The 24,059-nt window shown below is 42.4% G+C and overlaps 1 protein-coding gene across 1 annotated transcript in view; it reads right to left on the bottom strand.

The window, feature by feature from the left end:
- NCAPD3 (non-SMC condensin II complex subunit D3) overlaps window positions 1-24,059 on the bottom strand; it is a 59,483-nt gene that overhangs the window by 30,520 nt on the left and 4,904 nt on the right. Inside the window, exons 3-18 of the mRNA XM_036862294.1 lie at window positions 23,560-23,722; window positions 18,969-19,153; window positions 18,187-18,351; window positions 18,019-18,080; window positions 17,736-17,823; window positions 15,846-15,979; window positions 14,572-14,644; window positions 13,715-13,840; window positions 13,328-13,580; window positions 12,866-12,922; window positions 12,515-12,604; window positions 8,754-8,827; window positions 8,080-8,214; window positions 6,825-7,045; window positions 455-646; window positions 33-130 (exon numbers count right to left, since the gene is read on the bottom strand). Of these exons, the coding sequence (XP_036718189.1) occupies window positions 33-130; window positions 455-646; window positions 6,825-7,045; window positions 8,080-8,214; window positions 8,754-8,827; window positions 12,515-12,604; window positions 12,866-12,922; window positions 13,328-13,580; window positions 13,715-13,840; window positions 14,572-14,644; window positions 15,846-15,979; window positions 17,736-17,823; window positions 18,019-18,080; window positions 18,187-18,351; window positions 18,969-19,153; window positions 23,560-23,722 (2,116 nt within the window). The remainder of the gene's footprint in view (window positions 1-32; window positions 131-454; window positions 647-6,824; window positions 7,046-8,079; window positions 8,215-8,753; window positions 8,828-12,514; window positions 12,605-12,865; window positions 12,923-13,327; window positions 13,581-13,714; window positions 13,841-14,571; window positions 14,645-15,845; window positions 15,980-17,735; window positions 17,824-18,018; window positions 18,081-18,186; window positions 18,352-18,968; window positions 19,154-23,559; window positions 23,723-24,059) is intronic.

The raw sequence follows: 24,059 nt of genomic DNA, 5'->3' as shown, positions 1-24,059 counted from the left end.
AGCCTTTTCATGATTCTCCAGTAGACACTCACCTGTCACCTTGTTCCGGGTGCTCTGAGGAAGATGCTTTGCAATATGCCCGATAACACAGAGGATGTGCCCTAAGGTGTCCGCATTGGGGTCCTGCTGCCTGTGGAAAGGGCAGAAGAAATATCAGTATAGAACCAAAGTAAAAATTGCTGCCAACAAAATACTTTTCTTCTGGATTATCAGTACTGGAGGAAGTAGGGTAGCATGGTTTAGGAGTCGAGCTGGGGAGCATTAAGGCACTTAACGCACTTGGACAATGAAAGCCTAAAAGCGATTCTTTCTTTCCTGTTTGTCTTTATGCCAGAATTTAAAGAAAAGACCTGGGTACGTTAGCAGCTACGAAAGAGCCCACTTCCTTAAGACAAGAGCTCTGTTCCCAGGACCCTCTCGTGTCTGGTGGCAGCTACGTTACAAGCACGCGAACCTGCTCATCTTCTCCCAGGACTTTATGACGTGGGTGTAGTCCAGCGTGGGTGACGAGCCAGCAACCTTGGAGAGCAGCATCCAGGCCGGGGCGGCGTGCTCCTTGCCAGCGTGGGAGAGCACATTGCTTACAAAAGTGGAGGAGAACTTATCTTTCTTGGACCAGACGTGAAAAGCCTTATTTAAATAGCGGCTGGAAAAAAGATGAGAAAGCAGAATTGTAACCGTAAGTACACAAAACTGTTCAGACCTGCCCCTCGGTGAAGGGTATCAACTTCTGCTCCAGGACTCTGGCACATAAAACGTGCAAACAGAGGTTCCTGGCTAGTGGCTCATCTGATAGCAAACTACGTATCTTTCTAATTATTATTACACTGAATAAGGTATATTTACCCCTCCCCTGCCCATAAAGTATTTATTTTTAAAGAAAATAACAAAATTTCATAATTCACTTGAGACCCTCTAAAATTTCTATGCAAACATATGGGGTAAGTTATCAATAACAGGTACATCCAGAGTCTACAGGGTTTTAGTAACAAAAAAATGTAGACATTGTCCTTTTTTCAATGGAAGGATTGGAGAGAAATGACATCCTAGCATTTAAATATGGTGATATTAAATGAGCTCGACTTTGCTATGACCTGCCAATACCACTCAGAAATACATATATCAAACTTTTCTAAAATAAAAAATGCTTCTGATGTATTAAAGTGTTTGTGTGATGTCATTGCTATTTTTAAACCATTTCTTATTTTACTTTTTCCTATAGCACTGAATGACATCATATGACTCATGAGACAAATGCAGTATTATATATTTAAGTGGAGAGAAAAATACATTTCTTCCCCCAATTAATTTCTTCTACTGCTAGGCACACACACACACACACTCAGATTAGCAAGACTTTCTCATTAAATGAAAAAAAGAATTCTCAAAGCACGCAGAAGGCAACTATAAGAAAATAAACACATCTACACACAATAAGCATATGCATATAAATGAATGGTTTTATTAATAAATTAGCTTTTGGTTAAATATCTATCTAGAGTTTTACTGCAAATGACTAACATAATTTATATCTGACTGCTATCCAAAAGCAAGATACATGAAATCAACAAATATTTAAAAGTTTACGTACAAGCATCACACAGAATATTAACTGAAGTTTACTGCAGGAAGCAAACAGAACGACAAAACGTCCTCTGAACTTCCAGCTTTGAGATCTCAAATCTGGCTCCTCTCTGACCACGCACACCCTCCACATGGGCTGAGCCGTCCCCAAAGCCTCCCAACCGGACCCTCCATTAGCCGCACTGCCCATCACAAGCAGGGGATGCAGCACCACTCAGAATGCGGTTCAGCAAACACCACCTGGTTTCCTGAAAAGCACTGCCGACCTCTATCCTAATATCAAACCAAAGCAACCCCCCTCAGTGCCCATCTCAGTGCCCCCTGCTGGACAGAACTGACCAAGCTCTCCCTTACACTCCAGTCGACTTGTTTGACCTTTTCACTAATTCCTTTTCTTCTAATCACACCAACGGCTGATTTTGAAAAGGTCTGTTCTTAGTCATCTTCTCTAACCTACAACCTAACTCTGGGCGATGTCCTCCATCACCAGGATCGTCGCAAGCTCACACTGAAAATGGGACTCCATCCCCAGCCCTCCCTCCACCCCCCCGCCCCGCCCCACCTCTGCTTTCCGGGCCTTGTTCAACAGCAACCCCACCCAGAAGCCCTTTCAGTTAGGATTCCTGGAGCGGCGGGCCTCTAAGCCTTTGCGTTGCTATTTCCTGCCTGGAGACCCTCACCATTAGGCCTGCCTGGTTACTCTCAACTCTTTCCACCTCTAGGGATGATCGAGGTCACACCACCATCAAAAGGAAGCTACCCTAAGCTGACAAAAGAAAAAAAGGTAAAAACCCATGCTGCTCCACGTGCTCCCTCCTGGCTGCCATGACTCCCTTTCCACTGGCCTGTGGGCAACCAGAGTGGAGGGCGCAGGGCGTCCTCAGCCCTCAGAGCCGGCCCCCCCCCCGCTTCCCACCGCTGGACAGCTCCTCTGCAGCCAGCTGCTTCCCCTGGACCCGGTCGCCACGCCTTGAGCTCGAGTCATTCACGGGTGGCCTGTGTCCTCAGACTCTGGTCACAGACACAGCCGATCCGTGACACCTCCTGTGCTATGAACTCCTGGGGCCCCTGCAGCACACACCACGCATGCGCCCGTGGCCCTGCACTGGCTGCGTCCTCCACGAGAGCACCTCCCGCCCCTCGTTAACCGCCAAGGTCCAAACTCGAAGCTCACCTGCTCTGCGGAGTCTCCTGTCCTGAGCAGACCCTGGAATCCCAGTTACCTTCTGCTTATTAAAGAACTTGTGATCACAAGAGTTTATTTACACAACTCTATTCCACTAGCCCAACTGGTCTCAATCCTTTCTTAAAGTTGATTCCCTTGTTCAGTGGCTCTCACACTTTTTCTGCTCAGGGCCCTTTTAAACTCTTAAAAATTACTGACCACCTCGAAGACCATTTTTGTTCATGCGGGTTATACCTATCAATATTTGCCATACTAGAAGTTAAAACAGAAATTTAAAAATACTTATCTATTAATTTGTCAGAAATAACAATAAGCTAATTACATGTTAACATAAATAATGCAATTCTTTCCCCCCCAAAACCTGGTATCTTTCTCAAAACAAAAAAAAAACTTGGTAAGAACAGTGACGTTGCTTTGTACTTTTGTAAATCTCCTTATGGCCTGGCTTAAACAAAAGACGTGCATTCTTACATCTGATTCTCCATTCAATTTGTTTCAATATCATCACATGGCTTCTAGAAACTCTAGTACTGTCAAAGAGTAAAAGTGGCAATGGCACATGACATCTTAATATTACGATAAAGGCTGCCAACTAAAAACTGCCCCTTGCCATCCGCCTCTACAAGGATGAGGTCACTGGCCATTGCGGTCCCTTGACCTTCTACACCTCCTGAAAGGAGTTCAGGGCCAAGACCAAGAATGAGGCCCACTGTGCTCTGGGAAAACTGGCAGAACAGGCCTTCAGATAGGTAGGTATTTTCAGAAGATTTTATGAGCCCAACTTCTTGCATCTTCTCATACCTAGAAAAGCACTAAAATCCATTAACAGAGACATCCGCTCCTCGTGACCAGCAGCAACCTTCTACCGAGATGTGTGCTTGATTGCCCACACGCCCCTCACCAAAATCACATATATACTGACCCGCGCCCCCCCCCCACCTCTTCAGAGCAGTTCCTCAGTTACAGAGAGGCTGTCTCTTGGACTACAGTCCTCAGTAAACCCCAAATAAAACTGAACTCACAGCTCTCTCTGTGTATGTGTGTTTTTAAGACGACAAGAGAGTCTAAGCTCCTGAATCCACCACACTTTGAGAACTGTTGCCCCTAATTCCACCCTCTCCTTCCTAACTTGGGCAAATACATTGTTTTCTAAATTGTGGTAATGTACATAACAAAACTTATCTTTTTAACCATTTTAAAGTACAGAGATCAGTGGCATTAAGCCCATTTGCACTGTTGTGCAACCACCCACCTCCAGAGCTTTTTCTCACCCCACACTGAGACTCCGTACCATACCCCTTAAGCAGTTCCTCCCCACCGCCCCTTTCTGCCTCCCAGAGTCTAACTATTCTAGGGACCTCACATAAGAGGAACCATCCAATATTTGTCCTTTCATGTCTGGCTTATTTCACTTAGCATGTTTTCAAGGTTCATCCATGTTATAGCATCTGTCAGAATTTTGTGACTTCTTAAGGCTGAGTAATATTTCATTGCGTGTATAGACCACATCTTATTTATCTCTTCACCAGTGCGTGGACACCTGGATTGTTTCCACCTTTTAGCTGCTGTGGATCACGCTGCTGTGAACATGCTGTACTAGGCAAACACTGAGCATCACTTTACGGAGAAGAAAAAGGCTGAAAGCTCTAGTGCTTATATTATGTCCTCTTTTGTGTTTCTCTCTTCCTGTTCTCTGTGTTTCCTTTTATTTCTGGAGCTCTCTCCTCCTACTTTATAAAGTGTATCCTTTCACATATTGTTCTTTTTCAGAAACTTTATCCCTTTCAATCATCCTCGATATTTTCTACATACTGGTTTTCTGACTTCAAATATGCACAGGTGTTTCCCCCATCTTAAAATGAAAACAGAGAGCCTATGAAGGAAGCTATGACACATCTTAATTGCAGGTAAGTTAAAGACCTAACTATAAAGGGGAAGGAAAAAAATCAGACTTCTAGGAGATTATATGGGAAAATATGTATATGATTCTGAGGTAGGAAAAGATTTCTTTAAAAATACATTAACTATAAAGAAAACCACTGACAAACTGAATTCATCAAAAGACATCATTAAGAGAGTAAAGAGGCAAATCATGGGATGGGAGAGATATCTGTAATACATATAACAATGCTTGTACATAAGTATATAATGAACACTTCTGCCTGAACAAGCAAAAGAGTGACAGCCTAATTAAAAAAAAAAAAAAAAAAAAAGGGCCCGAGACCTGGGCAGGTAATTCACAATGTGAATATCTAAATGCTAATCCACCTATGAAAAGAGGCTCAACTGCATTAGTCAACATGGCAATGCAAATTAAAACCACCAAGAAATACCAGTATTGGTCCAAAATGGACCAAAAAGGCTAAAAAGGAAGACTGACAACACGAAACGCAGGCCAAGATATGGAGCAACTGGAACTCTCATTAAGTGCTGCAAGGAAATGTAACTTGGTCCCACCACTCTGGAAAGCTGTCTGGCAGTAACCATGAAAGACGAATAAAAGCATACTCAACAGCACTGCTCCTAGGTGTACATCCAAGAGAAATGTGTGCCAAAGATACGCATGGGAATATTCACAACAGCATTATACCTCGTAATAAAAAACTGGAAACGACCCATAATCTATCAACAGTTGACTGGATAAATAAACTGTAGCTTATTCACAAATGTCATACACACACACACAGAGCAATGAAAGTGAATGAGCTATAGCTGCACACAATAACTTGAATGAAATCTTGTATTCCTTTGAGTAAAAGGAGTCAGACACACAAAGAATACATACCACATAATTCCACTTACATGAAGATGAAGAGTAGAGAAAACTCACACATGGTGTTAAAATCACAGTGGTCGTTCCCTTTGAGGAGGGAAGGAGAGCGACGGGAAGGAAGAGTTTTCTCAGGCCGAGCAATGTTCTATTTCTGGACCTGGGTGGTGGTTACATGGCTATATTTTCTTTTTGATATTTATTGATCTTACAGTTTGTACGTTTTTCTATACATGTTATATTTTAACAGAAAAGTTAAAAAAAAGAAATGAAATAAACCTCCCAACAGTTTCTCATGAGCTAGTATACACTGGGTGTGCACAGTTAAGATATCCCTAAGAAAAGCAAAAAAAGTAGTTGATTCTACTGCTGGCTAAATTCCTCTCCCTTCCAGGAATTTCAGCAAAGCATACAGTTGGTACTGAGAAAATATTTAATGAGTGAATGCATTTTCAGTCAGATTTTTAACAACAAAAGGGACCTTAAGAGATCATGTAGTGTAACCGACTCTTCTTACAAATGAGAAAACTAAGGCCCACAGAGATGGGGTGATTTGCCAGGGCCACAGACGGTATACTAAATCTGTTATTATCTATCAGTATCTTTCTTTTTTTTTAATTTTTATTTTATATTGGAGCATGGTTAACAATTATTAGTATCTATTATGATACTACATCTATTATTCTTTCTATTGTATGATAATTCCTCCAGAAGTACATGGAAACAAGCAGGGAGGTGTTTCTTGTACGATAAAGAAAAAAAGGAAAGGAAAAGACAGTCAAGGGAGCACAAACACAAACCAGCCGCAAGATTACTGCAGTAGAGATTAAAACTGATCAGTGCAGGTGCTAACTCTTCACTGCATTGCTCACTGCACAGTGAACACCCAGCAAATGTTATCAAATGGAAAAAATGCTGCAGTGTGATTAAGTCAACCAACCCGATACGATGTCAGAAAAAGTCTAACTTGTCATACCCAGGAAGTCATCTACCACAGTAACTAGTACTGTGGAAAGTTAACGTTAATATAGCAAATCCATTAATGCTTTCTACTACATATTAAGACATCAATTCGAAGCTGGAAAACACTCAGAGAAAAGCAAAGGAAGGCTTCACAAAAACCGTCACCACAAAAATGCTAAGAGATTTGAACTAGGTCAAGGGAAAAAGATCAAGATTGAGTCTTCGTATATTAAGCAATGTGGAGAGCTGATTTTCCGAGATCGACACAGGAATTGGCAACGAAAGCCCTTCCTAAGGACAACCAGTTGCACGCGAACGTACCCCAGCTCCTGGCGCTCTGTGCTCAGCAGTGTCAGCAGCGTCCAGGCGAGCACCTGGCTGTTGTCCCCGCAGTGGAACTGACCATGATGCCTGATGTTCTGCAGCAGGAGCTGGTCCAGACACTCCAGGGCCTTGTCCTGCACGGTGCTCTCACCGTCCATCACGGCCGGGACAACGCCCCCCAGCCAGGCCTTCTGCACCTGGACACACTGAGGCTGTGCCTGAGGAGTTGAAAGTCAGGAAGTCATAAAGACGCCTACGCTATCACAGGTCTGAACACAAATCGGGGAAGCTGTGATCGATGTTTTAGGATATGTTACAAGTAGTTGCTCACATAATTACAAATAAAACATACAGTGGGAAAAAAAACAACATTCCAAATATATGTGAAAACCAAATTCAAGCTCCAGTAACTGTAAATCAGTGCATACTGAAATTTTAAATTTATTTATTTATTTATTTTTGGCTGCATTGGGTTTTCGTTGCTGCACACGGGCTTCTCATTGCTGTGGCTTCCCTTGTTGCGGAGCATGGGCTCTAGAGCACAGGTCCAGTAGTTGTGACACACGGGCCTAGCTGCTCCGTGGCATGTGGGATCTTCCCGGACCAGGGATTGAACCTGTGTACCCTGCATTGGCAGGTAGATTCTTAACCACTGCGCCACCAGGGAAATCCCATACTGGAATTTTAGACTTACACAGTGATTATCTTATTATTGGTAGTGAAGCAGCACTTTTTCGTAATTCACGATCGAGAGCAAATAATAAATTTTTATCCTAAGGAGTAATTAGAATAGATGCTAACAGAGAAAGTCAAAACATGCATTGCTTAATGCCTTCTATCACGAAATAAAGAAAAAAACTCACTTTTAAAATTCTTCAAAAACTAATTATTTGGCAAAAGTAAATTATATATAGATTAGTGGATCTGCTCTTTTGGCAATATCACCTATATAGGTTTTAATGGACAAAAATTAATCTAGGCCTCTTGCCTAACCAAATTAATTTTAAAATTCACATTTCTATATGAGATTTAACCTGAAGTCAAGAGAATGCTAACCATTAGCATTCTCTAGCATTAGTCATATTATATTTAATATGAAATGCAATCTACCAGAGGTAATGGACAGATTCCTTTCTCTTACACTGTAGAGTCCTACAGCGGACTTAGGAGAGTTTCTAACAGGTACTTCATCAAGCTGAATTATTTGTAACGTAAAATACCACCCATCAGACACACGGTGGCTGCGTCTCACCGTAAGAAGCTCGGTGAGAGACTGCAAGGCCTGCTTGCGGACAGACACAGCAAGGTCCCGACACCGGTCCTGCAGGATGGACAGCTCTTCTTTCATACCCGAGACGTCACAGTGCTTCAAAATGCTCACTAAGACCTAGAAGGTCATGTGTAACATGAAGGGGTGACTTAGGCATAATGTCAATACAAAAAGCAAAACTGCAGACAAAACACTGCCTTTTAAGTTTGTGATTCTTTCATTTTTGAGATCATAGATCCATCCCCCTTCCCAGTAACATCCCACCTTTTAGAATCTGATGAAATTTAACACCTTTCTGGAGAAAACTTGACATACATTTTATACAAACTAGTACTCTGAAACAATTTCAGGGGTTTCATGAACCCTATCAAAATCCATCCATGGTCCCCAGGTTAAGAATCCTTATTCTAAAAAATGAAATTAAGGATATAAAATTGTGATTCCTAAAAAGCCAGCAACCCAGTAGGAACACTTAAGAACAGATGATCCTTCAGTTCATCTATGTAATTTACATTTAACAGGAACAAGGTGAACTAACATTGGGAGAAAAGTGAGTAATGAATATGGCCAAAGGGTTTTTAAAATAGTCTCTTGCATCTTCAAGTTCTTAGTGCTTAAAAAGAGTACATGAAAAGAATGTCCAGAAAAACTCACACCTGGAGTGCAGACTTCCTGACGTTGGTCTTCTCGTCTCCGACCCTGCTCCTCAACATCATCATGAGACCTCTTCCTGTTGAGGAAACATCACAGTCATTACAGCCTGAGAACACCACACAATCCTGAGAACATGCTGTAATCCAAGACTGACTCATTAGCTGGTTTTAAATCATAAGAAATCAGAGCATGAAATGACATAGAAAAAGAAGAAAATTCAAATAATTAGCTATTCACAATAATGCAAAAGGCAGAGTAGTAAAATTTTAAAAGGGCATAAATTCTGGAAAATTTAGTTTTAAATCCAGGCTCCTAAGTCTAAAATTCTGAATGAATTATTTAGATCTCTATTCTGTTTACTACAAATGGTAAGATCTAAACCATCGGGTTTTTTTTTTTTTTTTTTTAATGCTATTCTTGTCTGCTTACATTCTTTTTATTTATTTATGTATGTATGTATGTATGTATGTATGGCTGTGTTGGGTCTTCGTTTCTGCGCGAGGGCTTTCTCTAGTTGTGGCAAGCGGGGGCCACTCTTCATCGCGGTGCGCGGGCCTCTCACTATCGCGGCCCCTCCCGTTGCGGGGCACAGGCTCCAGACGCGCAGGCTCAGTAGTTGTGGCTCACAGGCCTAGTCGCTCCGCGGCATGTGGGATCTTCCCAGACCAGGGCTCGAACCCGCGTCCCCTGCATTGGCAGGCAGATTCCCAACCACTGCGCCACCAGGGAAGCCCCAGCCATCGGGTTTTTTAAAGACTAAGTAAAACAATACATAACAGTAGCTTTAAAACCTTTCCATAAATGGTCCCTTTACACTATTAGAAATTACTGAAGACCCCTAAGAGCTTTTTTAACGTGGATTATATCTTTTAATATGAATTAGAAATTTAAACTGAGAATTGTAAAAAAATTTAATAATTCATTTTAAAATAGCAAGGCACGTCACTTATAAATGGTATATTTTTTAACTAAAAAATAACTATTGTCCAAAACAAAAAAAATTTAGTGAAAAGAATGCCACTGATTTACATTTTTGCAAACTCTTTAATGTCTGGCTTAATAAAAGACAACTGATGGATTCTCATCTCTGCTTCTATCTGCTTCTGCCTGTCTGGGACCTCTGCAATACTCCAAGTTACACTTGTGAGAAAATCAGAGTGTAGAAGGTAAATGACATCTAGATATTATTATGAAAACTGTATTCACTTCAAGGACCCACTGAAGGAGGCTTAGGGACCCCAAACCACACTTAAGAACTGCTGAGGTACAAGAAAGAACATTAAAAAATGAAACAGAATACGGAAAGCAATAAAGAAAATCAATGAAATCAAAGTAGGTTCCTTGAAAAATATCAACAAAATTAACAACATTTTCCTAGACTAAGAAAATAAGAGAGAAGAGTCAAATTGCTAAAATCAGGAATGAACGAGGGAACATTACTACTGACTTTACAGAAATAAGAAGGTTACACTACGAACACTACAAACAATTTTATGCTAACAAATTAAGTAACCTAGATGAAATTTCTACAAAGATAAGAATTAGGGAAACTGACTCAAGAAGAAACAAAGACACACTTCCCCCCATACACAAAGGGCCAGGACCAGACAGCTTTACTGGAAAAGTCTGCCAAATGTTAACAAAATCGCCAATTAACAAAAATTAATACCAATGCTTCATAAACTCTTTCAAAAAACAGAATCTCTTCTGTTTCACTTTCCACCTCCCTCTGTGAAGCCAGTATTATCCTGAGAGCAAAACCAGACAAAACAGCTCAAGAGTACAACAGACTCAAATCCCTCCTGAATATAGACATAAAAGCCTCAGCAAAATATTAGCAAATTAAACCTAGCAAGATACAAAAAGGATTATACGCCATGCTTGGGATTTTTCTTTTTTTTTTTTTTTTAGAAAGTTTTTTTAAAAATTAATTCATTTATTTATTTATTTTTGGCTGTGTTGGGTCTTCGTTTCTGTGCAAGGGCTTTCTCTAGTTGTGGCAAGTGGGGGCCACTCTTCATCGCGGTGCGCGGGCCTCTCACCGTCGCGGCCTCCCTTGTTGCGGAGCACGGGCTCCAGATGCGCAGGCTCAGTAGCTGTGGCACACGGGCTTAGTTGCTCCGCAGCATGTGGGATCTTCCCAGACCAGGGCTCGAACCCGTGTCCCCTGCATTGGCAGGCAGATTCTCAACCACTGCGCCACCAGGGAAGCCCCATGCTTGGGATTTATCCCAGGACATGGGAAAATCACTCACTGTGATATACCACCATAGAACAAAGGACAAAGGCCACGTGATCATTTCCATAGATGCAGAAAAAGTATTTGCAAAATCCTATACCTATTCATGATAAAAACACTCAACAAACTCAGAAGGAAACTCCTGCACACCGATAAAGGCCATCCTGAAAAAACTCACAGCTAACCACTCAATGGTGAAAGACGAAAAGCTTTCCCTCTAAGAACAGAAGAAAGACAAGGACCTCTGCTTTCCCCACTTCTTTTCAACACCACTAGAGGTCCTAGCCGGGGAAAATAGGAAAGAAAAAGAAATAAAGGCATTCAGGCTGGATAAAACAAATAACTCTATTCACAGATGGCATGATCTGATATGTAGAAAATCCTAAGGAATCTCACACACACACACACACACACACACACACACACACACACACACACACACACAAAACCTTTTAAGGCTAGTAACAAATTTAACAGTGTCACAGGACACAAGATCAATCATCAAAAATCAGTTGTAAAACCTAGCAATAAACAATTCAAAAATGAAATTAAGAAAGCAATTTCATTTACAATAGTATCAGAATTCAGATTGCCTCTCATTTCTAATGTAGTTTTTCCCCTACTACATTATGCTAAGTCATAGTATAAGTGAAGGAGAAGCCCAGAAAAGGAAAGTGACTTTCTCAAGACCATACAGCTAGACAGAAACAGAATCTGAGAGTAGCTCCAGGTCTATCTACTACCTAGCCCAGGTGTGTTTCTTCCCTCCTGAATCACACTGACACTTTACCATCCCAGATTATTCTGGCTTCAATAAGTCACTGAAAGAGAACAGGCATCATCTGTGTTCAGAATCCTGTGCTGGGATCCATGGGAGAGAGCACCCTATAACCACGCCACACGATGTGTACGACCCATTAAAGAACGGTTCATACTGCTGGTGAAGAGAAATTATCTAAATTCTGAACTTTTTCAATGGAAGCTTGGGCTCACATTTCCCTACCATGTATTAAAAATGGATTCTGGGATGGCTTAATCAGAGTCAAGATGCCAGGTGGAAAAAGTAATAAGGAATAAAAAACAGACACAAGGGTGAGTACCATAGTATTGTTTATCTTTTCCCCTCTTCCGTGATGACTTTTCTCCAAACACAAATTTAATTTCTATTGCACCTTTCCTAGTAACTGGTCCTTTCTGGCCAGCAAACCCAAGTGTTCAGAACAACGGACTTCACTAAGGAAATAAAATATTTGCTAACATTCTCTTAAGTGTGACAGAAATACTGGGTTTCAGTACACGACAAGTGAAATGTAGCTTATTCTTTATCTTAAAATGAAATACAGTATAGTGCAAAGACATTGATTCAAGATATAAAATAAAAATTAATCTACTTTTAAGGGAAAAAAGAGTTCCAATTCTTGAGGGTGAATTAGTTAGAAAAAAATTCCAAGGTTTTGAGGCTCTACTTACAGTTGTCTGAAATCCAAGTTATTACTCATCTGATAGGGATAAAATCTGACATACCCCTATATCCAGCTGTTTCACCACTGTTGTCTATATTGATCACCTCTGAGCCTCCAGAAGGGTTAAATGTCTGCCTCTGATAGGAAAAAGCTTAAAAATAAATTTTAAAAAGGCCCAGTCAGTACAGTAAAAACTTGTTATACCTTTAAGTAATATAAGCATGGCATATTCCACGTTTAAGTTACTACACATCATTACTGAAATGAATTTCAATTTCTTTGATGAAGAAAAAAAGTGCAGTATTAAAACAGGTAATATGGAGATAGAAAAAAACATGCAAATAGTCAGCAAGCCCTTTAATTAAAAGGACAATTATTCAATATCTGATAATATATTGACCCATTTCATTACCTGATGAATTTTTCAGTGAAGTGTCATGGTGGCTCTCTATTCCTGAAACTGCAGGAGCTAAAAGTAAGCCGGTAGATAAGAGAGAAAAGTCTTAGTATCAAAAACCATACATAAATATTTACAGAGGAATCAAAACCCAGATAATTAGGCCTGAAGACAAGACAGAGTCTAAATGCTGACAGTTCAGTGTTCTCCTTGGCTGTGCATTAAACTGGTCATCAGACCCGATACAGCCAATACCAACGATGCAAAGGAATAGTGAGAGCGGCCAACAACCTCAGCCTGAGGTCAAGAACACGTGAACTGCTTAAAAAGGCTCGTCCAAGAAGTCATTCGACAGTAAAACCTACTGAAAGGGTCTCTGAGGGTCCCAGTCTATCACAGCACACCTATCATTCCTGCCGCCGCACCTTCTGGACCAGCAGGAGCCAGACCCGGTCTCGTGGTGCTCGGCACACTCACTGTTAGCCAGAAGTTCCAGGACGCTCTCTGACGCGGCTGTAGCAGAGGACTCCAGGCAGTGCGCAAAACTGGACAGTGCCTTGCTGCGCACAGTCGGGGCCTTGTCTACGCAGCGGGCAAACATGATTTCCTGCACCAAGAACTTATGCTTCAGGAACTTCTGATGCTCCGGGGCCAGCGTGCCGTCCACCTCTCGTTCAGGCAGTTCCAGCAGAGCCAAGGCAACATCAAGAGTGAACACCCGGTATGGGATCTGGTAAAGCAAAACCACACGCATCTCCGTCAGAGACAAAGAAAACTAATCTTCAGAAACAGATCTTCAGATCTGGCCGTCACTAGAAGGTTGCAGAGCCAGGAGCCACGATTTCAGGCAGATGTAGCTCCTACCTTGGCGTTTCGTGAATATCCATAAAGCCAGGCCACGAAAGAAGCATATTCCGCACAAGGAAGCTTGCTGAGCAGCTGGACCAGGGACTGAGCTGCACAGGTCCGGTACTCGGATTTATCGACCACCTGAAACACAGACCCTGAGAAGCTGCCCAGCCAGTACCCACAGCAGGACGACGGAGACGCATGTGGTAGTGCGATCGGATGATCGCTGGGTGCACCTGGCTCCGCGACAGTGCCGAGCGTTTACATGTTACAGAAATGACTAACCAGTTCTAGGTCTCAGACCCCTTGGGAAACTAGCCTATAAGAAACCTGTAAGCCCACTCCTCAGAGCCTAAATTCAGAGAGTTTACGGACCCCTAGGGTCCATAGAGTTCAGGTAAAGAATCATCTGTCCAAACTGTTATAAAAATTTATGAGACAATAGTAGAAATGCAAACACTGACCGGATACTGGACAATATTAAGGAATTACTGTGAATTTTTTAGGTGTGTTAATATTTTGTGGTTATGTTTTTAACGAGTTCCTATCCTTTAGAGAGAGACATGAAATATTTATGTCTGAAAGGGTATGATGAAATCTGCTTCAGAAGAAAAATCCAGTGTGCGTATGTGCTGGAGGAGCTACAGCTTATACAAAATCACTGAAGACAGTGTTCGTCACGCTATTCTATTTCTATTTGAAGTTTTCCAAAATAAAAAGTTGTTTTCCCCCGAAAACCACACTAGAGGGGAACACCTAGTGAATATACTAAATAAAACAACGTTCAGTAATGATGTAGACTCATTTCCAAGAACACACGCGCACGTTTACCTTCATGTGTGTTTATACACCCTCATTAAAGCAAACAGTACCTTGACACAGATGTGCTGGAGTAAGACACGAAGGACTGGAAACATACTTTCTTTTAGCTCATCCACAAGTGAGCTACAAAAGGAAAGAAACACAGCCACGGTTTGTAATACACCTACAGTGACAATAAAGTAGCAATGTTCCTTGAATCTGTTCTCAAAAACAGAGAAACTTCTACCTTTTTGAAAGCCTAACTGTTAAAAACCACCCACCCCTGTACTGCAGGCACTGCGAGTGCCTGGAGCCTGAAGACACAGTGCCGCAGCAGAGCACCCGCCGCCACGGGCCGGGCCCTCTCCCAGCTGCTGCGAGCAGCCAGCCAGCCCGCGAGGGGCAGGGGTGCCGTCCTCACAGGGCCCTCGGACTGCCCACGACGCTTCAGACTAAGGCAGAGGATAGATGGAGACGCAGTACCACCCGGTGGCAGCCCAGTGAAATGCATTTCTAACAGTGCCTCTCCAAACTGTAACCCCAAGAGAAATTATTATAATGCCCAGATTGGACCCATTTTCAGTGTTAAGTTTCCTTGTACCATTATAGGAATATTACTGCAATCGGTGACATCACGAACTCATGGAAGAACTAAAATGAGCGTTTCTACTTAAAACATCTTAGTTATTTAATGTTTAAAAAAGTCCTTAACGAGACACTCGCTCAAGGATCAGACAGCAGCCTGCACCTGGATTCCAGCATCCACACCCCACGCCTGCACCCACAGCACGCACCGCGGCTGCTTCCAGGTATGTACACACTCTCACATACACACCTTCCCCTTCTTCCCACCACCTCCACGCTGCTGCCGAGTAGCCAGTAACAGAAAGAAAAGCTGAGGACACAGCAAACATGTCTTCCCCAGTAAAGGCCAGACACAGGACTTCGCAGGTGACGCTAAGAGACTCTTGAGGGGAGAATTAGTCTATCAATTATTGCTAAAGAAGTTAAAAAAAAAAAAAAAAAGTGGCAAGGAACAAAAAGAAGGAGACTAAGAGGAGAGAGAAAAAGCAAAGGCGGAGGCAGACTCGGAGCGGCTAATACTAAGGCCGCTGCCAAAACTCAGAGCTGACTTCACGGACTGGTCCACAAACTGCAGACCCCTCATCCCCGCAACACCCCAGACCACACAAACCAGATGAGCTACCAAGTGCTTTACTTTGAACCCTGAACCACAAACAGCCCAGACACTTGTTAGTTGCTAAAGGTGTCAGAAATCCTGGTTAGTACAGGCTCCAGAAGACTGGGAGAGCGACAGAGAGTAAAGATCCGAGCTGTGTTTCACCTGACAAACTGGACTGCCTGGTTTTTACCACTGATGGCCGGAGAAGTGATGGCAAGGGGGGCGTGATGGGAGCCTTTGCCCACTTCTAACATTAATATTACATAGAGCATTCGATGGAAAACACATCTGATAACCTGGAAGAGAAAAGAAAATTCAATTTAAGGCATGACAGAGAATCCCAGGGCCTTGGAGACCGTGATGCAGACCACAGTGAACCACTTCAAGGACCTGAAGTTAAGGGAGGCTGACACAGGTTTTGGTTCAACACTTCCTGGACGATGACCAGGTATCAATACATGCACAACGCAGCAGTGTGAAAGTGCTACCTACGGATAATGATAGGAACTCCAGCTGGCTTCTCTGCTCGCCCTCTCTCACTCCAGCCCAGAAATTAGGGACTATAGAGAATTAGTTGTAACTTACGAAGGGCAAAGGATGCTACTGATTACCCCTTACAGAAAAGAGGAAAGTGATGATTCTTTACACCTGTATTACACCTGAAGCTTACAGAGCACCTTCCAATATACCATCACACCTGTATTACACCTGAAGCTTACAGAGCACCTTCCAATATACCATCACACATCATTTACTCAGCTACTTAATTCATTCATCCAGTAGATAAAACAATTTACTGGAAACCAAATATGTGGCAGGTATTGCATTAAGCATGTCCATGTGTTACTAGATCTGACCACACTTTCTCTGAAACCTCTCAACTCCACGAGGTCGGCAAGGCTTTTCCATTTTGTTCTTAATACGTTTACTATTATCTCTATTTTATACATAATAAAAGACTCCCAAGCTGAGTTGTCCGAAGTCAAGTAATTAAAGGTCAGGCCACAGCCAATTTCGCCCAACATCAGGGCAACACTTTCACAATGAAAAACACCATGTCCTTAGAGACACTGTTGCCTGAAAGGATAATTTCCCAACCTCCTTATCTTCTAAAATGTTAAAAAGGGCACAGGAATTAAGTTTTACTGTGAATGCTATCACATCCATATTTCAAACAGAGAAGTGACAAAGACATAATAAATTAACGAAACATGGGACGCTTTCTAAACAGCAGGCATTGTGCAGAGGCATTCTTCCCTGTAATCCTCCTGAGAAATCCACGAGGAAGGGAAGCCTTTCACCCTCTTTGTCCAGATGAGGAAACTGAGGCCTCACAGGAGGACACACAGGCAGTGAGGGGGGAGGCCCAAGTCTGGACAAAGTGCAGAGCCCCGAGTGCCCAGGGCCTTCTCATTCACACATCGCTCCCCTGGAAACTAGGTGTATCGCAGGCACCAAAGGCACAAGACCTTGGTCCGTCACGTTTTTTGCAAACTCCTGTTTCATTAACAACATCCAGGTTTAGTAACACCCTACTGCTTAAAAAGCTGTTAACTCCAGTGTCTAGAGCTGCGGGGCTTCGAAGGTCACTGGGGGCAAATCTATATATGAATGCTAACTAGGAGCGTGTTTGCACAATCATCCACTAAAACACAAACACTAACAGAAATACAGGGGCACACAGGAACTGCTGAGGGAAACTGGGAAGTCTGTGACTGTCTACTCTTCTCAGAAGAGTTTGGTAAATACTTCTGTAAAAGTAATGCTCAGTAGCTTATCTTTTCCTCTACCCAGGTCACACTGGAACCATTCTTTATGCCTTAACCCAACAAGAACTTCCTGTGGCCACCAGGTACTTGGATATAAGCCTGGAATGAACAGTGGGCACCACGTAGTGACGGGGATGATTTTCATTATACAAACGTCCTCAAGTCATGACGATGACCTAGTGAGTTCACACGGCATCACATCGAATGCTTCCAGCGTTTTCCATCCCACGACCCACATGCTTTCACTTCAACCAGCAACTCAGTGGGGTCCTGTCTCCTTTACCTTATCTCCTTCTCTGTGAATTGGGGAGCACAGCAAATACAATCCATGATAGGCCAGTTCTGGTATGTATTTTGCTTGGTTAAGGTTTCTAAAAAAAAAAAAAGCAAAAGATTAGTTAATGGATGTGATTTCACTTGGAATAGCTCCTAACCCTATAAGCTATATTTAAGTGAATAAATTCTACCTGTGTGCCAATTAGGGTAAAATGGCAGTAAGGCTTCTGATGGAGCAAAACTCACTGTACCATAATTAAACGTTAGCACTGGAAGATTTAATGGCTCACCTGGCTTGTGTAACATGAAATTCATGTAGAACTGGTTCGAAATTAGTCAATGCAACGAAGACCTGGAAAACAGAGACCAAGAAAAGGCCTGGTTTTTCCCACTCTTTAAGTATTAGCCCTTGTCCTCGCTCTTTGAACTTGCCCAAGGTTCCTGGAATTCTCACTTACCTCTACACAATTCTGTACACACTGTGGCTTTTCTTTCAGGGAAAACTTGGGCAGAAGCCTTAAAAAATTCTTCAAGACGTGAAAGATGGCATTTCGAATTTGACAAAGGTCTCGGGAAGAAAAAAAAATATTCTCTTCATCCTCTTCTTCAATCACTTCATCCATCTAGATTATGAAGAAATGTACAGCTGACTGTGTAGTACTGCCTAATAGTTTGTCCCATGGTTTCCATGTACCCAGTCAAGGGCAGTGAAACTCCAGGTGGGCGCTGGGTCGCTGACCAGGCACCTCGACTGCTCGGGGTCTCCACCGCCGCAGCCGCTAGCCGCTGGACCAGATGGAAGCTACCACAGTTTCCAGTTCCATACTTTCACGTCAGTGAGATCTCTTGGGTTTCTTAGAAGTTCTGGTGTCAATGAACCTCTACCACCCTACCCAGTCACACAAAAATTAGGAATTAACGTTATTCTATTATGTTCTATGGACGAGAGTCCTCAGGATACTTCGACCACCGTCTCTAATGACAATAAGATAATGTGGCAAACACACTTGTTGGCCTGTGGTGAGCACACCTGGGAACAAGGTGGGAGAGAGATGATGGGGAGGCTGGGAAGATGGTAAGGGGAACGTATGCTCAGCGGTACACGAGGCGACCGCAAGTCCTACGGGAAGGATGGCGGACAGCACGCTAGGGCTTTGGTATAATCGTGACCCCTGAAACTCTACCTTAATATAAATTCTTAAATAAATCAGATATGCTTCATGACTCCACTCCCTCTTACCTCCATCTCCTCTTTCCTGGGGGGCCTTCCTCTCTTCCTACTCTCCCTTGGGTTGGCCTGAGCATTCTTCGGTTGTTCTTTCTTTCTTTTCTGATTCAAGCTGGATTCCTGAGGCCAGCTCTTCTTTAGAATCTGAACACATTTGTCAAACATCACTGGGTGGAAAACTTGGTTGGCTATACTGCCTATTCGTAAAGAATAAAGAGTAAGCAGGGTAGGTTTAATTGTCTTGAAATAAGTCTGTAACAACAACGAAAAATTAAAAAGCAAAACCAGACTTTTCCTTAACTTTGAATAACAGTGAACCTTTAGCAAAAAAGTTCCATTCAACTTCAGCCCTAGGCAGTGAGCAACAGGCCTCATCATAAATAAATAATGAGATTTCCGCAGCTGGCCGTAGCAGAGTAACTGGTTTTACACTTTTCTTCCTGCCATAAACAACTATACAACTGGATAGAAATTTATAAAGTGACCATCTAAGACCCAGAGCAAGAGGTAGCCTAGCCACACAATCCCTGAGAAAAGGGAAACCAGTGAGATAAACCCTAAAATTGACCCGATTCTGTGTCTGGAGGCAATGTCTGGACAACAGCAGAAAAACGGTGACCCCAAGCACATTCTGATGGACTTACTACGTCAGGAATACAAGGATCAGTGTCAGGAAGGCCGGGTAGCTGGAATGCACGGAGCAGAGCACTGGAAACGAGGAAGCCACATGGAGACAGTGCTGAGAGGTCTGCACAGGGCTGACCTTAGCTAGGACGCATGGGGCGAAATCCATGACGGTGGGCAAAGAAAACCTCCAAGCAGGTGGGAGATGGACGGTTTTCGGAACGCACACAGGGGAGAGATACGTCGGAGCCCCAGCCAGCCACAGTGACCTGGAACATTCACGACACACTCGGAGAGAAACACACCTTAACAGCAGGGCTAAACTAGCTCCAGAGTAAAGGCTACTTTACAGCTGCCCCAACAAAGCTTTCAAACAAGCCTCAAAAAGACCAAGTTAATGCACCAATAGCTGCCTATCAAAACATACTTAAAGGAAAACAACAAAATCAAGACACTCAAAAACTTCACATTCAAAATGTCCAGCATCCAATAAAAATGTACTGGGCATCCAGAGAGAGGAAAACGTGCCCTGTGGTGAGAAGGGAATCGTCACTAGAAACAGTCCAAGAAATGACAGAGCAAGCAGAGAAGAACCTTAGGGCAGATATTATAAATAAGCTCAAGAATTAAACAGTAGCAAACAAAGCAAGAAATGAAAATATTTTAAAGAATCAAATGGAACTTCTGGATCTGAAAAAGAAAACTTCACTGGATGATCTCAACAGTTGATGAGATGCTACAGGAACAAAGGCAGGTGAACTTTAAGAAACAGAAGCACAGAAACAAAAAAAAGTTAATAAAGGCCCTGGGACCCATGGGAGGATATCAAGCAATCTAACATACGAGTAATTGGAATTCCATAAAAAAGAGAGGGAAGAAAATACCTGAAGGAATAATAACTGGAAAATTTCCAAATTTGTTAAAAACTACAAATTCACAGACCCAAGAAGCTCAATGAACCAAACTATGATAAACACCAAGGAAATCACACCAAAGGGTAGATAATCTAATCAAATCGAAACTAATAATAATCTAATCAAATCAAAACAAACTAATAGAGAAAATCTTCAAGGTAACCACGCCAAAAAAAAGACACAAACCTACAGAACAGCAATGATAAGAGTCACGCAGACTTCTCATCAGAAGTGAAGTAAACCAGAAGACAATGCAATAACACCCAAAAAGCACTGAAAGAAAAAAATCTGTCAACCTAGAATTCTATACTCAGCAAAAACATTCTTGAAGGTGAAAGATACTTTCATGGAATCAAAATCCAAGACGGTGGACGGCTAACAGATGCACAGCATGAGAAGAGTCAAAGAGAGTTCTTCAGGCCAAAAGAAAATCACATGCGATGAAATCTTTTAAAAAGAAAAGACATTTATTTTTTCATTTTCTAAAAAAATTATTTAAAAGATAATTCAGAGAAAAATGTTATGAATAAATTGTGTGGTTTATGACACACAGAAATTCAACGTATAACTACAACAGCACAAACAGGAGGGGAGAAAGGAAAGCACACTGTCTTAAGATTTAACATTATCTATAAATAAGTAGAATATTATTGGAAGATAGACTATTTAAGTACTTATTGTACACCCAAAGCAAGCACTTAAAACATACACACACAAGTAAGTATAGACAGACAGGGAAGGAATAAGGAAAATTATGTCTATTCACAGATGACATGATCTTATATATAGAAAATCCTATTGGAACCAGTAAATGAGTTCCGCAAGGTTTCAGGGTACAGGATCAATAACCAAAAATCAGCCAAGGGACTTCCCTGGTGCTCCAGTGAGTAAGATGCCATGCTCCCAATGTAGGGGGCCTGGGTTCAATCCCTGGTCAGGGAACTAGATCCCACATGCATGCCACAACTAATAGTTCGCATGCCGCAACTAAGAAGTCCACATGCTGCAACTAAAGACCCTGCATGCCCCAACAAAGATCCCACGTGCCACAACGAAGACCCAGTGCAGCCAAAATAAATGAATATTAAAAAAAATAAAAACCATAGCCAAGACATGGAAACAACCTAAGTGTCCATCGACAGATAAATGGATAAAGAAGATGTTGTATACACAATGGAATACTACTCAGCCATAAAAAAGAATGAAATGAGGCCATTTGCAGCAACACAGATGGACCTAAAGATTATCATACTAAGCGAAGTAAGTCAGAAAGAGAAAGACAAATATCATATGATATTACTTATAGGTGGAATCTAAGAGATGGCATAAATGTACATACCTACGAAACAGAAACAGACTCACAGACATAGAGAACAAACTTGTGGTTGCCGAGGAGGAGGGGGTGGGGGAGGGATGGATTGGGAGTTTGGGGTTAGGAAATGCAAACTATTATATACAGGATGGATAAACAACGAGGTCCTAGTGTACAGCACAGGGAACTATATTCAATATCCTGTGATAAACCATCATGGAAAAGAAAATAAAAAAGAACAGGTGTGTGTGTGTGTGTGTGTGTGTGTGTATGTATATATATAAAACTAAATAACTTTACTGTACAGAAGAAATTAACACAAAATTGGAAATCAACTATACTTCAATAAAAAAGATAAACTGTACTTCTATACACCACCAGTAAACAATTCGAAAATTAAATTAAGAAAACAATTTCATCTACTATAGCACAGAAAAGAATAAAATACTTAGGAATAAATTTAACCAAGGACGTGCAAGAGTTGTACCCTGAAAACTACAAAACATCATCAAAACCAATGAAAGCTCTAAATAAATGGAAAGACGTCCATGTTCACGTTGGAAGACTGAACACTGCTAAGACAGCAACACTCCCCACACTGATCTACAGAGTGAATGCAACCCCTGTCAAAACCCCAGCTGCCTTTTTGGAAAGAAGTTGACGCGCAAATCCTAAAATTCATATGGAAATGCAAGGGATCTTGAAAAAGAACAAACCGTGATCAAATATTAAGTATCAACAGTACCCCAACCATAATCCAGAAACATTTAAACACAGAAGGTAACTGGCAGAAGTACGACTTGCTGGAAAGCTGCAAGTGGCCCTACGAGTAACAGCCAGCCCTCAGCTCTGGGCTGAATCTCAACCTTAATCAGAAGGCGCTGCGCCCAGCAAGGAAGAGAAGAGTGAAACTGGGTTTCCAAGGCCACCACTTTGCTAAGAGCCCAGTTACACCTGAGATATCGCTCAGCAAGTGAGTTCTTTGGGAGCTTATTTCATTATTTCAAGTCATGATGGGAGCATTAGCAGTAAAACAAATCAGTGTTCCAGGCTTTACATATCTCTTCACTAATTCCCAAGTCATATGGAATAGGCCCTTAACATCTGCTATGAACGCGCTGACACGAGCAACGACGAGCTGCAAGCCGGCTGACCCTGATTTTCTCTTCCACGTGAACTCAAGGTCCCACAGCTGCAGCTCCCTCTGCGCCCGACTCTCTCCTGCCCTGGGCTGGGGTGAGTGGGGAGGAGGGACTCCTTCATGGCTCCCACCCGAAGGAAGTGGGGGAGCATCACAGACAGACCCCTCCCCCGGGCTTCCTTCCTCAGCCCTAGTAGCTGTGCTCCAGCCTCTACTGGATGAGAACGGTCCCAACTACTGTCCACAGCCACGCGGGGGAGACAACACTTCCCCCTCCCCCCCAGCACTTTTCTCAGCTTGGACAGGGTGTCAGAAGGCAGGGCGGTATCAGGATGGTATGCTGGGTGGGGTGGGTCGGAGCGGAGCTCTGAAACACCCCCTCCAGCCTTACCCCTCTCGGACTGTTTGTATTAGGTTACAAACCCAGCATAACAACATCAGAAAACACATTTACAGGAAAACAGGAGAGCTTTCTGGAACACCTGTAACATGACATGTGCTTCACAGATTTCCTCTCACCTAGCCTCCGAGTGAGGAAACAAAGTACAAAACGATGTAGACAAATTAAAAACTAAAAGCCTTGTCCTATCACACCAAACACACATACTGTACCTGGTACTTCCAGCAGCAGAAAATAAAGCCCAGCGGCATGAAGGCCAAATTCCCGCTGCTGGGCACTGACGTTTTTCTTAAGGACCATCTGAACGAAGTGATGGAACAAGGCCATCAGCGCGTTGTGGGAAATGCTGTTCTCCATGAAGAAGGTCCAAATGCTCTGGGGGAGGGGCGAACCATAAGAGCCAATAATTAGAGAAATGGGAAAATCTCCTATTACCTGATTTTTCTGAGTACTTTTAGTGCCTTATAAAAAAAAGGAACAGACCATTCTGGCTCCTAATTGTAAATGTTTGTCATCTTCACAGGGACTAAAACAAAATTTAAAAGTGTATTATTCAAAATTACAAGGGGAATTCCCTGGCGGTCCAGGGGTGAGGACTCCACGCTTTCACTGCTGAGTGCCTGGGTTTGATCCCTGGTTGGGGAACTAAGATCCCACAAGCTGCATGGCGTGACCAAAACAAAACAAAAAAATTACAAAGATAAATAACTAT

This window comes from Balaenoptera musculus, chromosome 8 (genome assembly GCF_009873245.2).
Source record: "Balaenoptera musculus isolate JJ_BM4_2016_0621 chromosome 8, mBalMus1.pri.v3, whole genome shotgun sequence".
Taxonomy (NCBI): Eukaryota; Metazoa; Chordata; class Mammalia; order Artiodactyla; family Balaenopteridae; genus Balaenoptera; species Balaenoptera musculus.
Note: the sequence above shows the minus strand (reverse complement) of the source record. Positions and strands in the feature narration are given on the sequence as shown.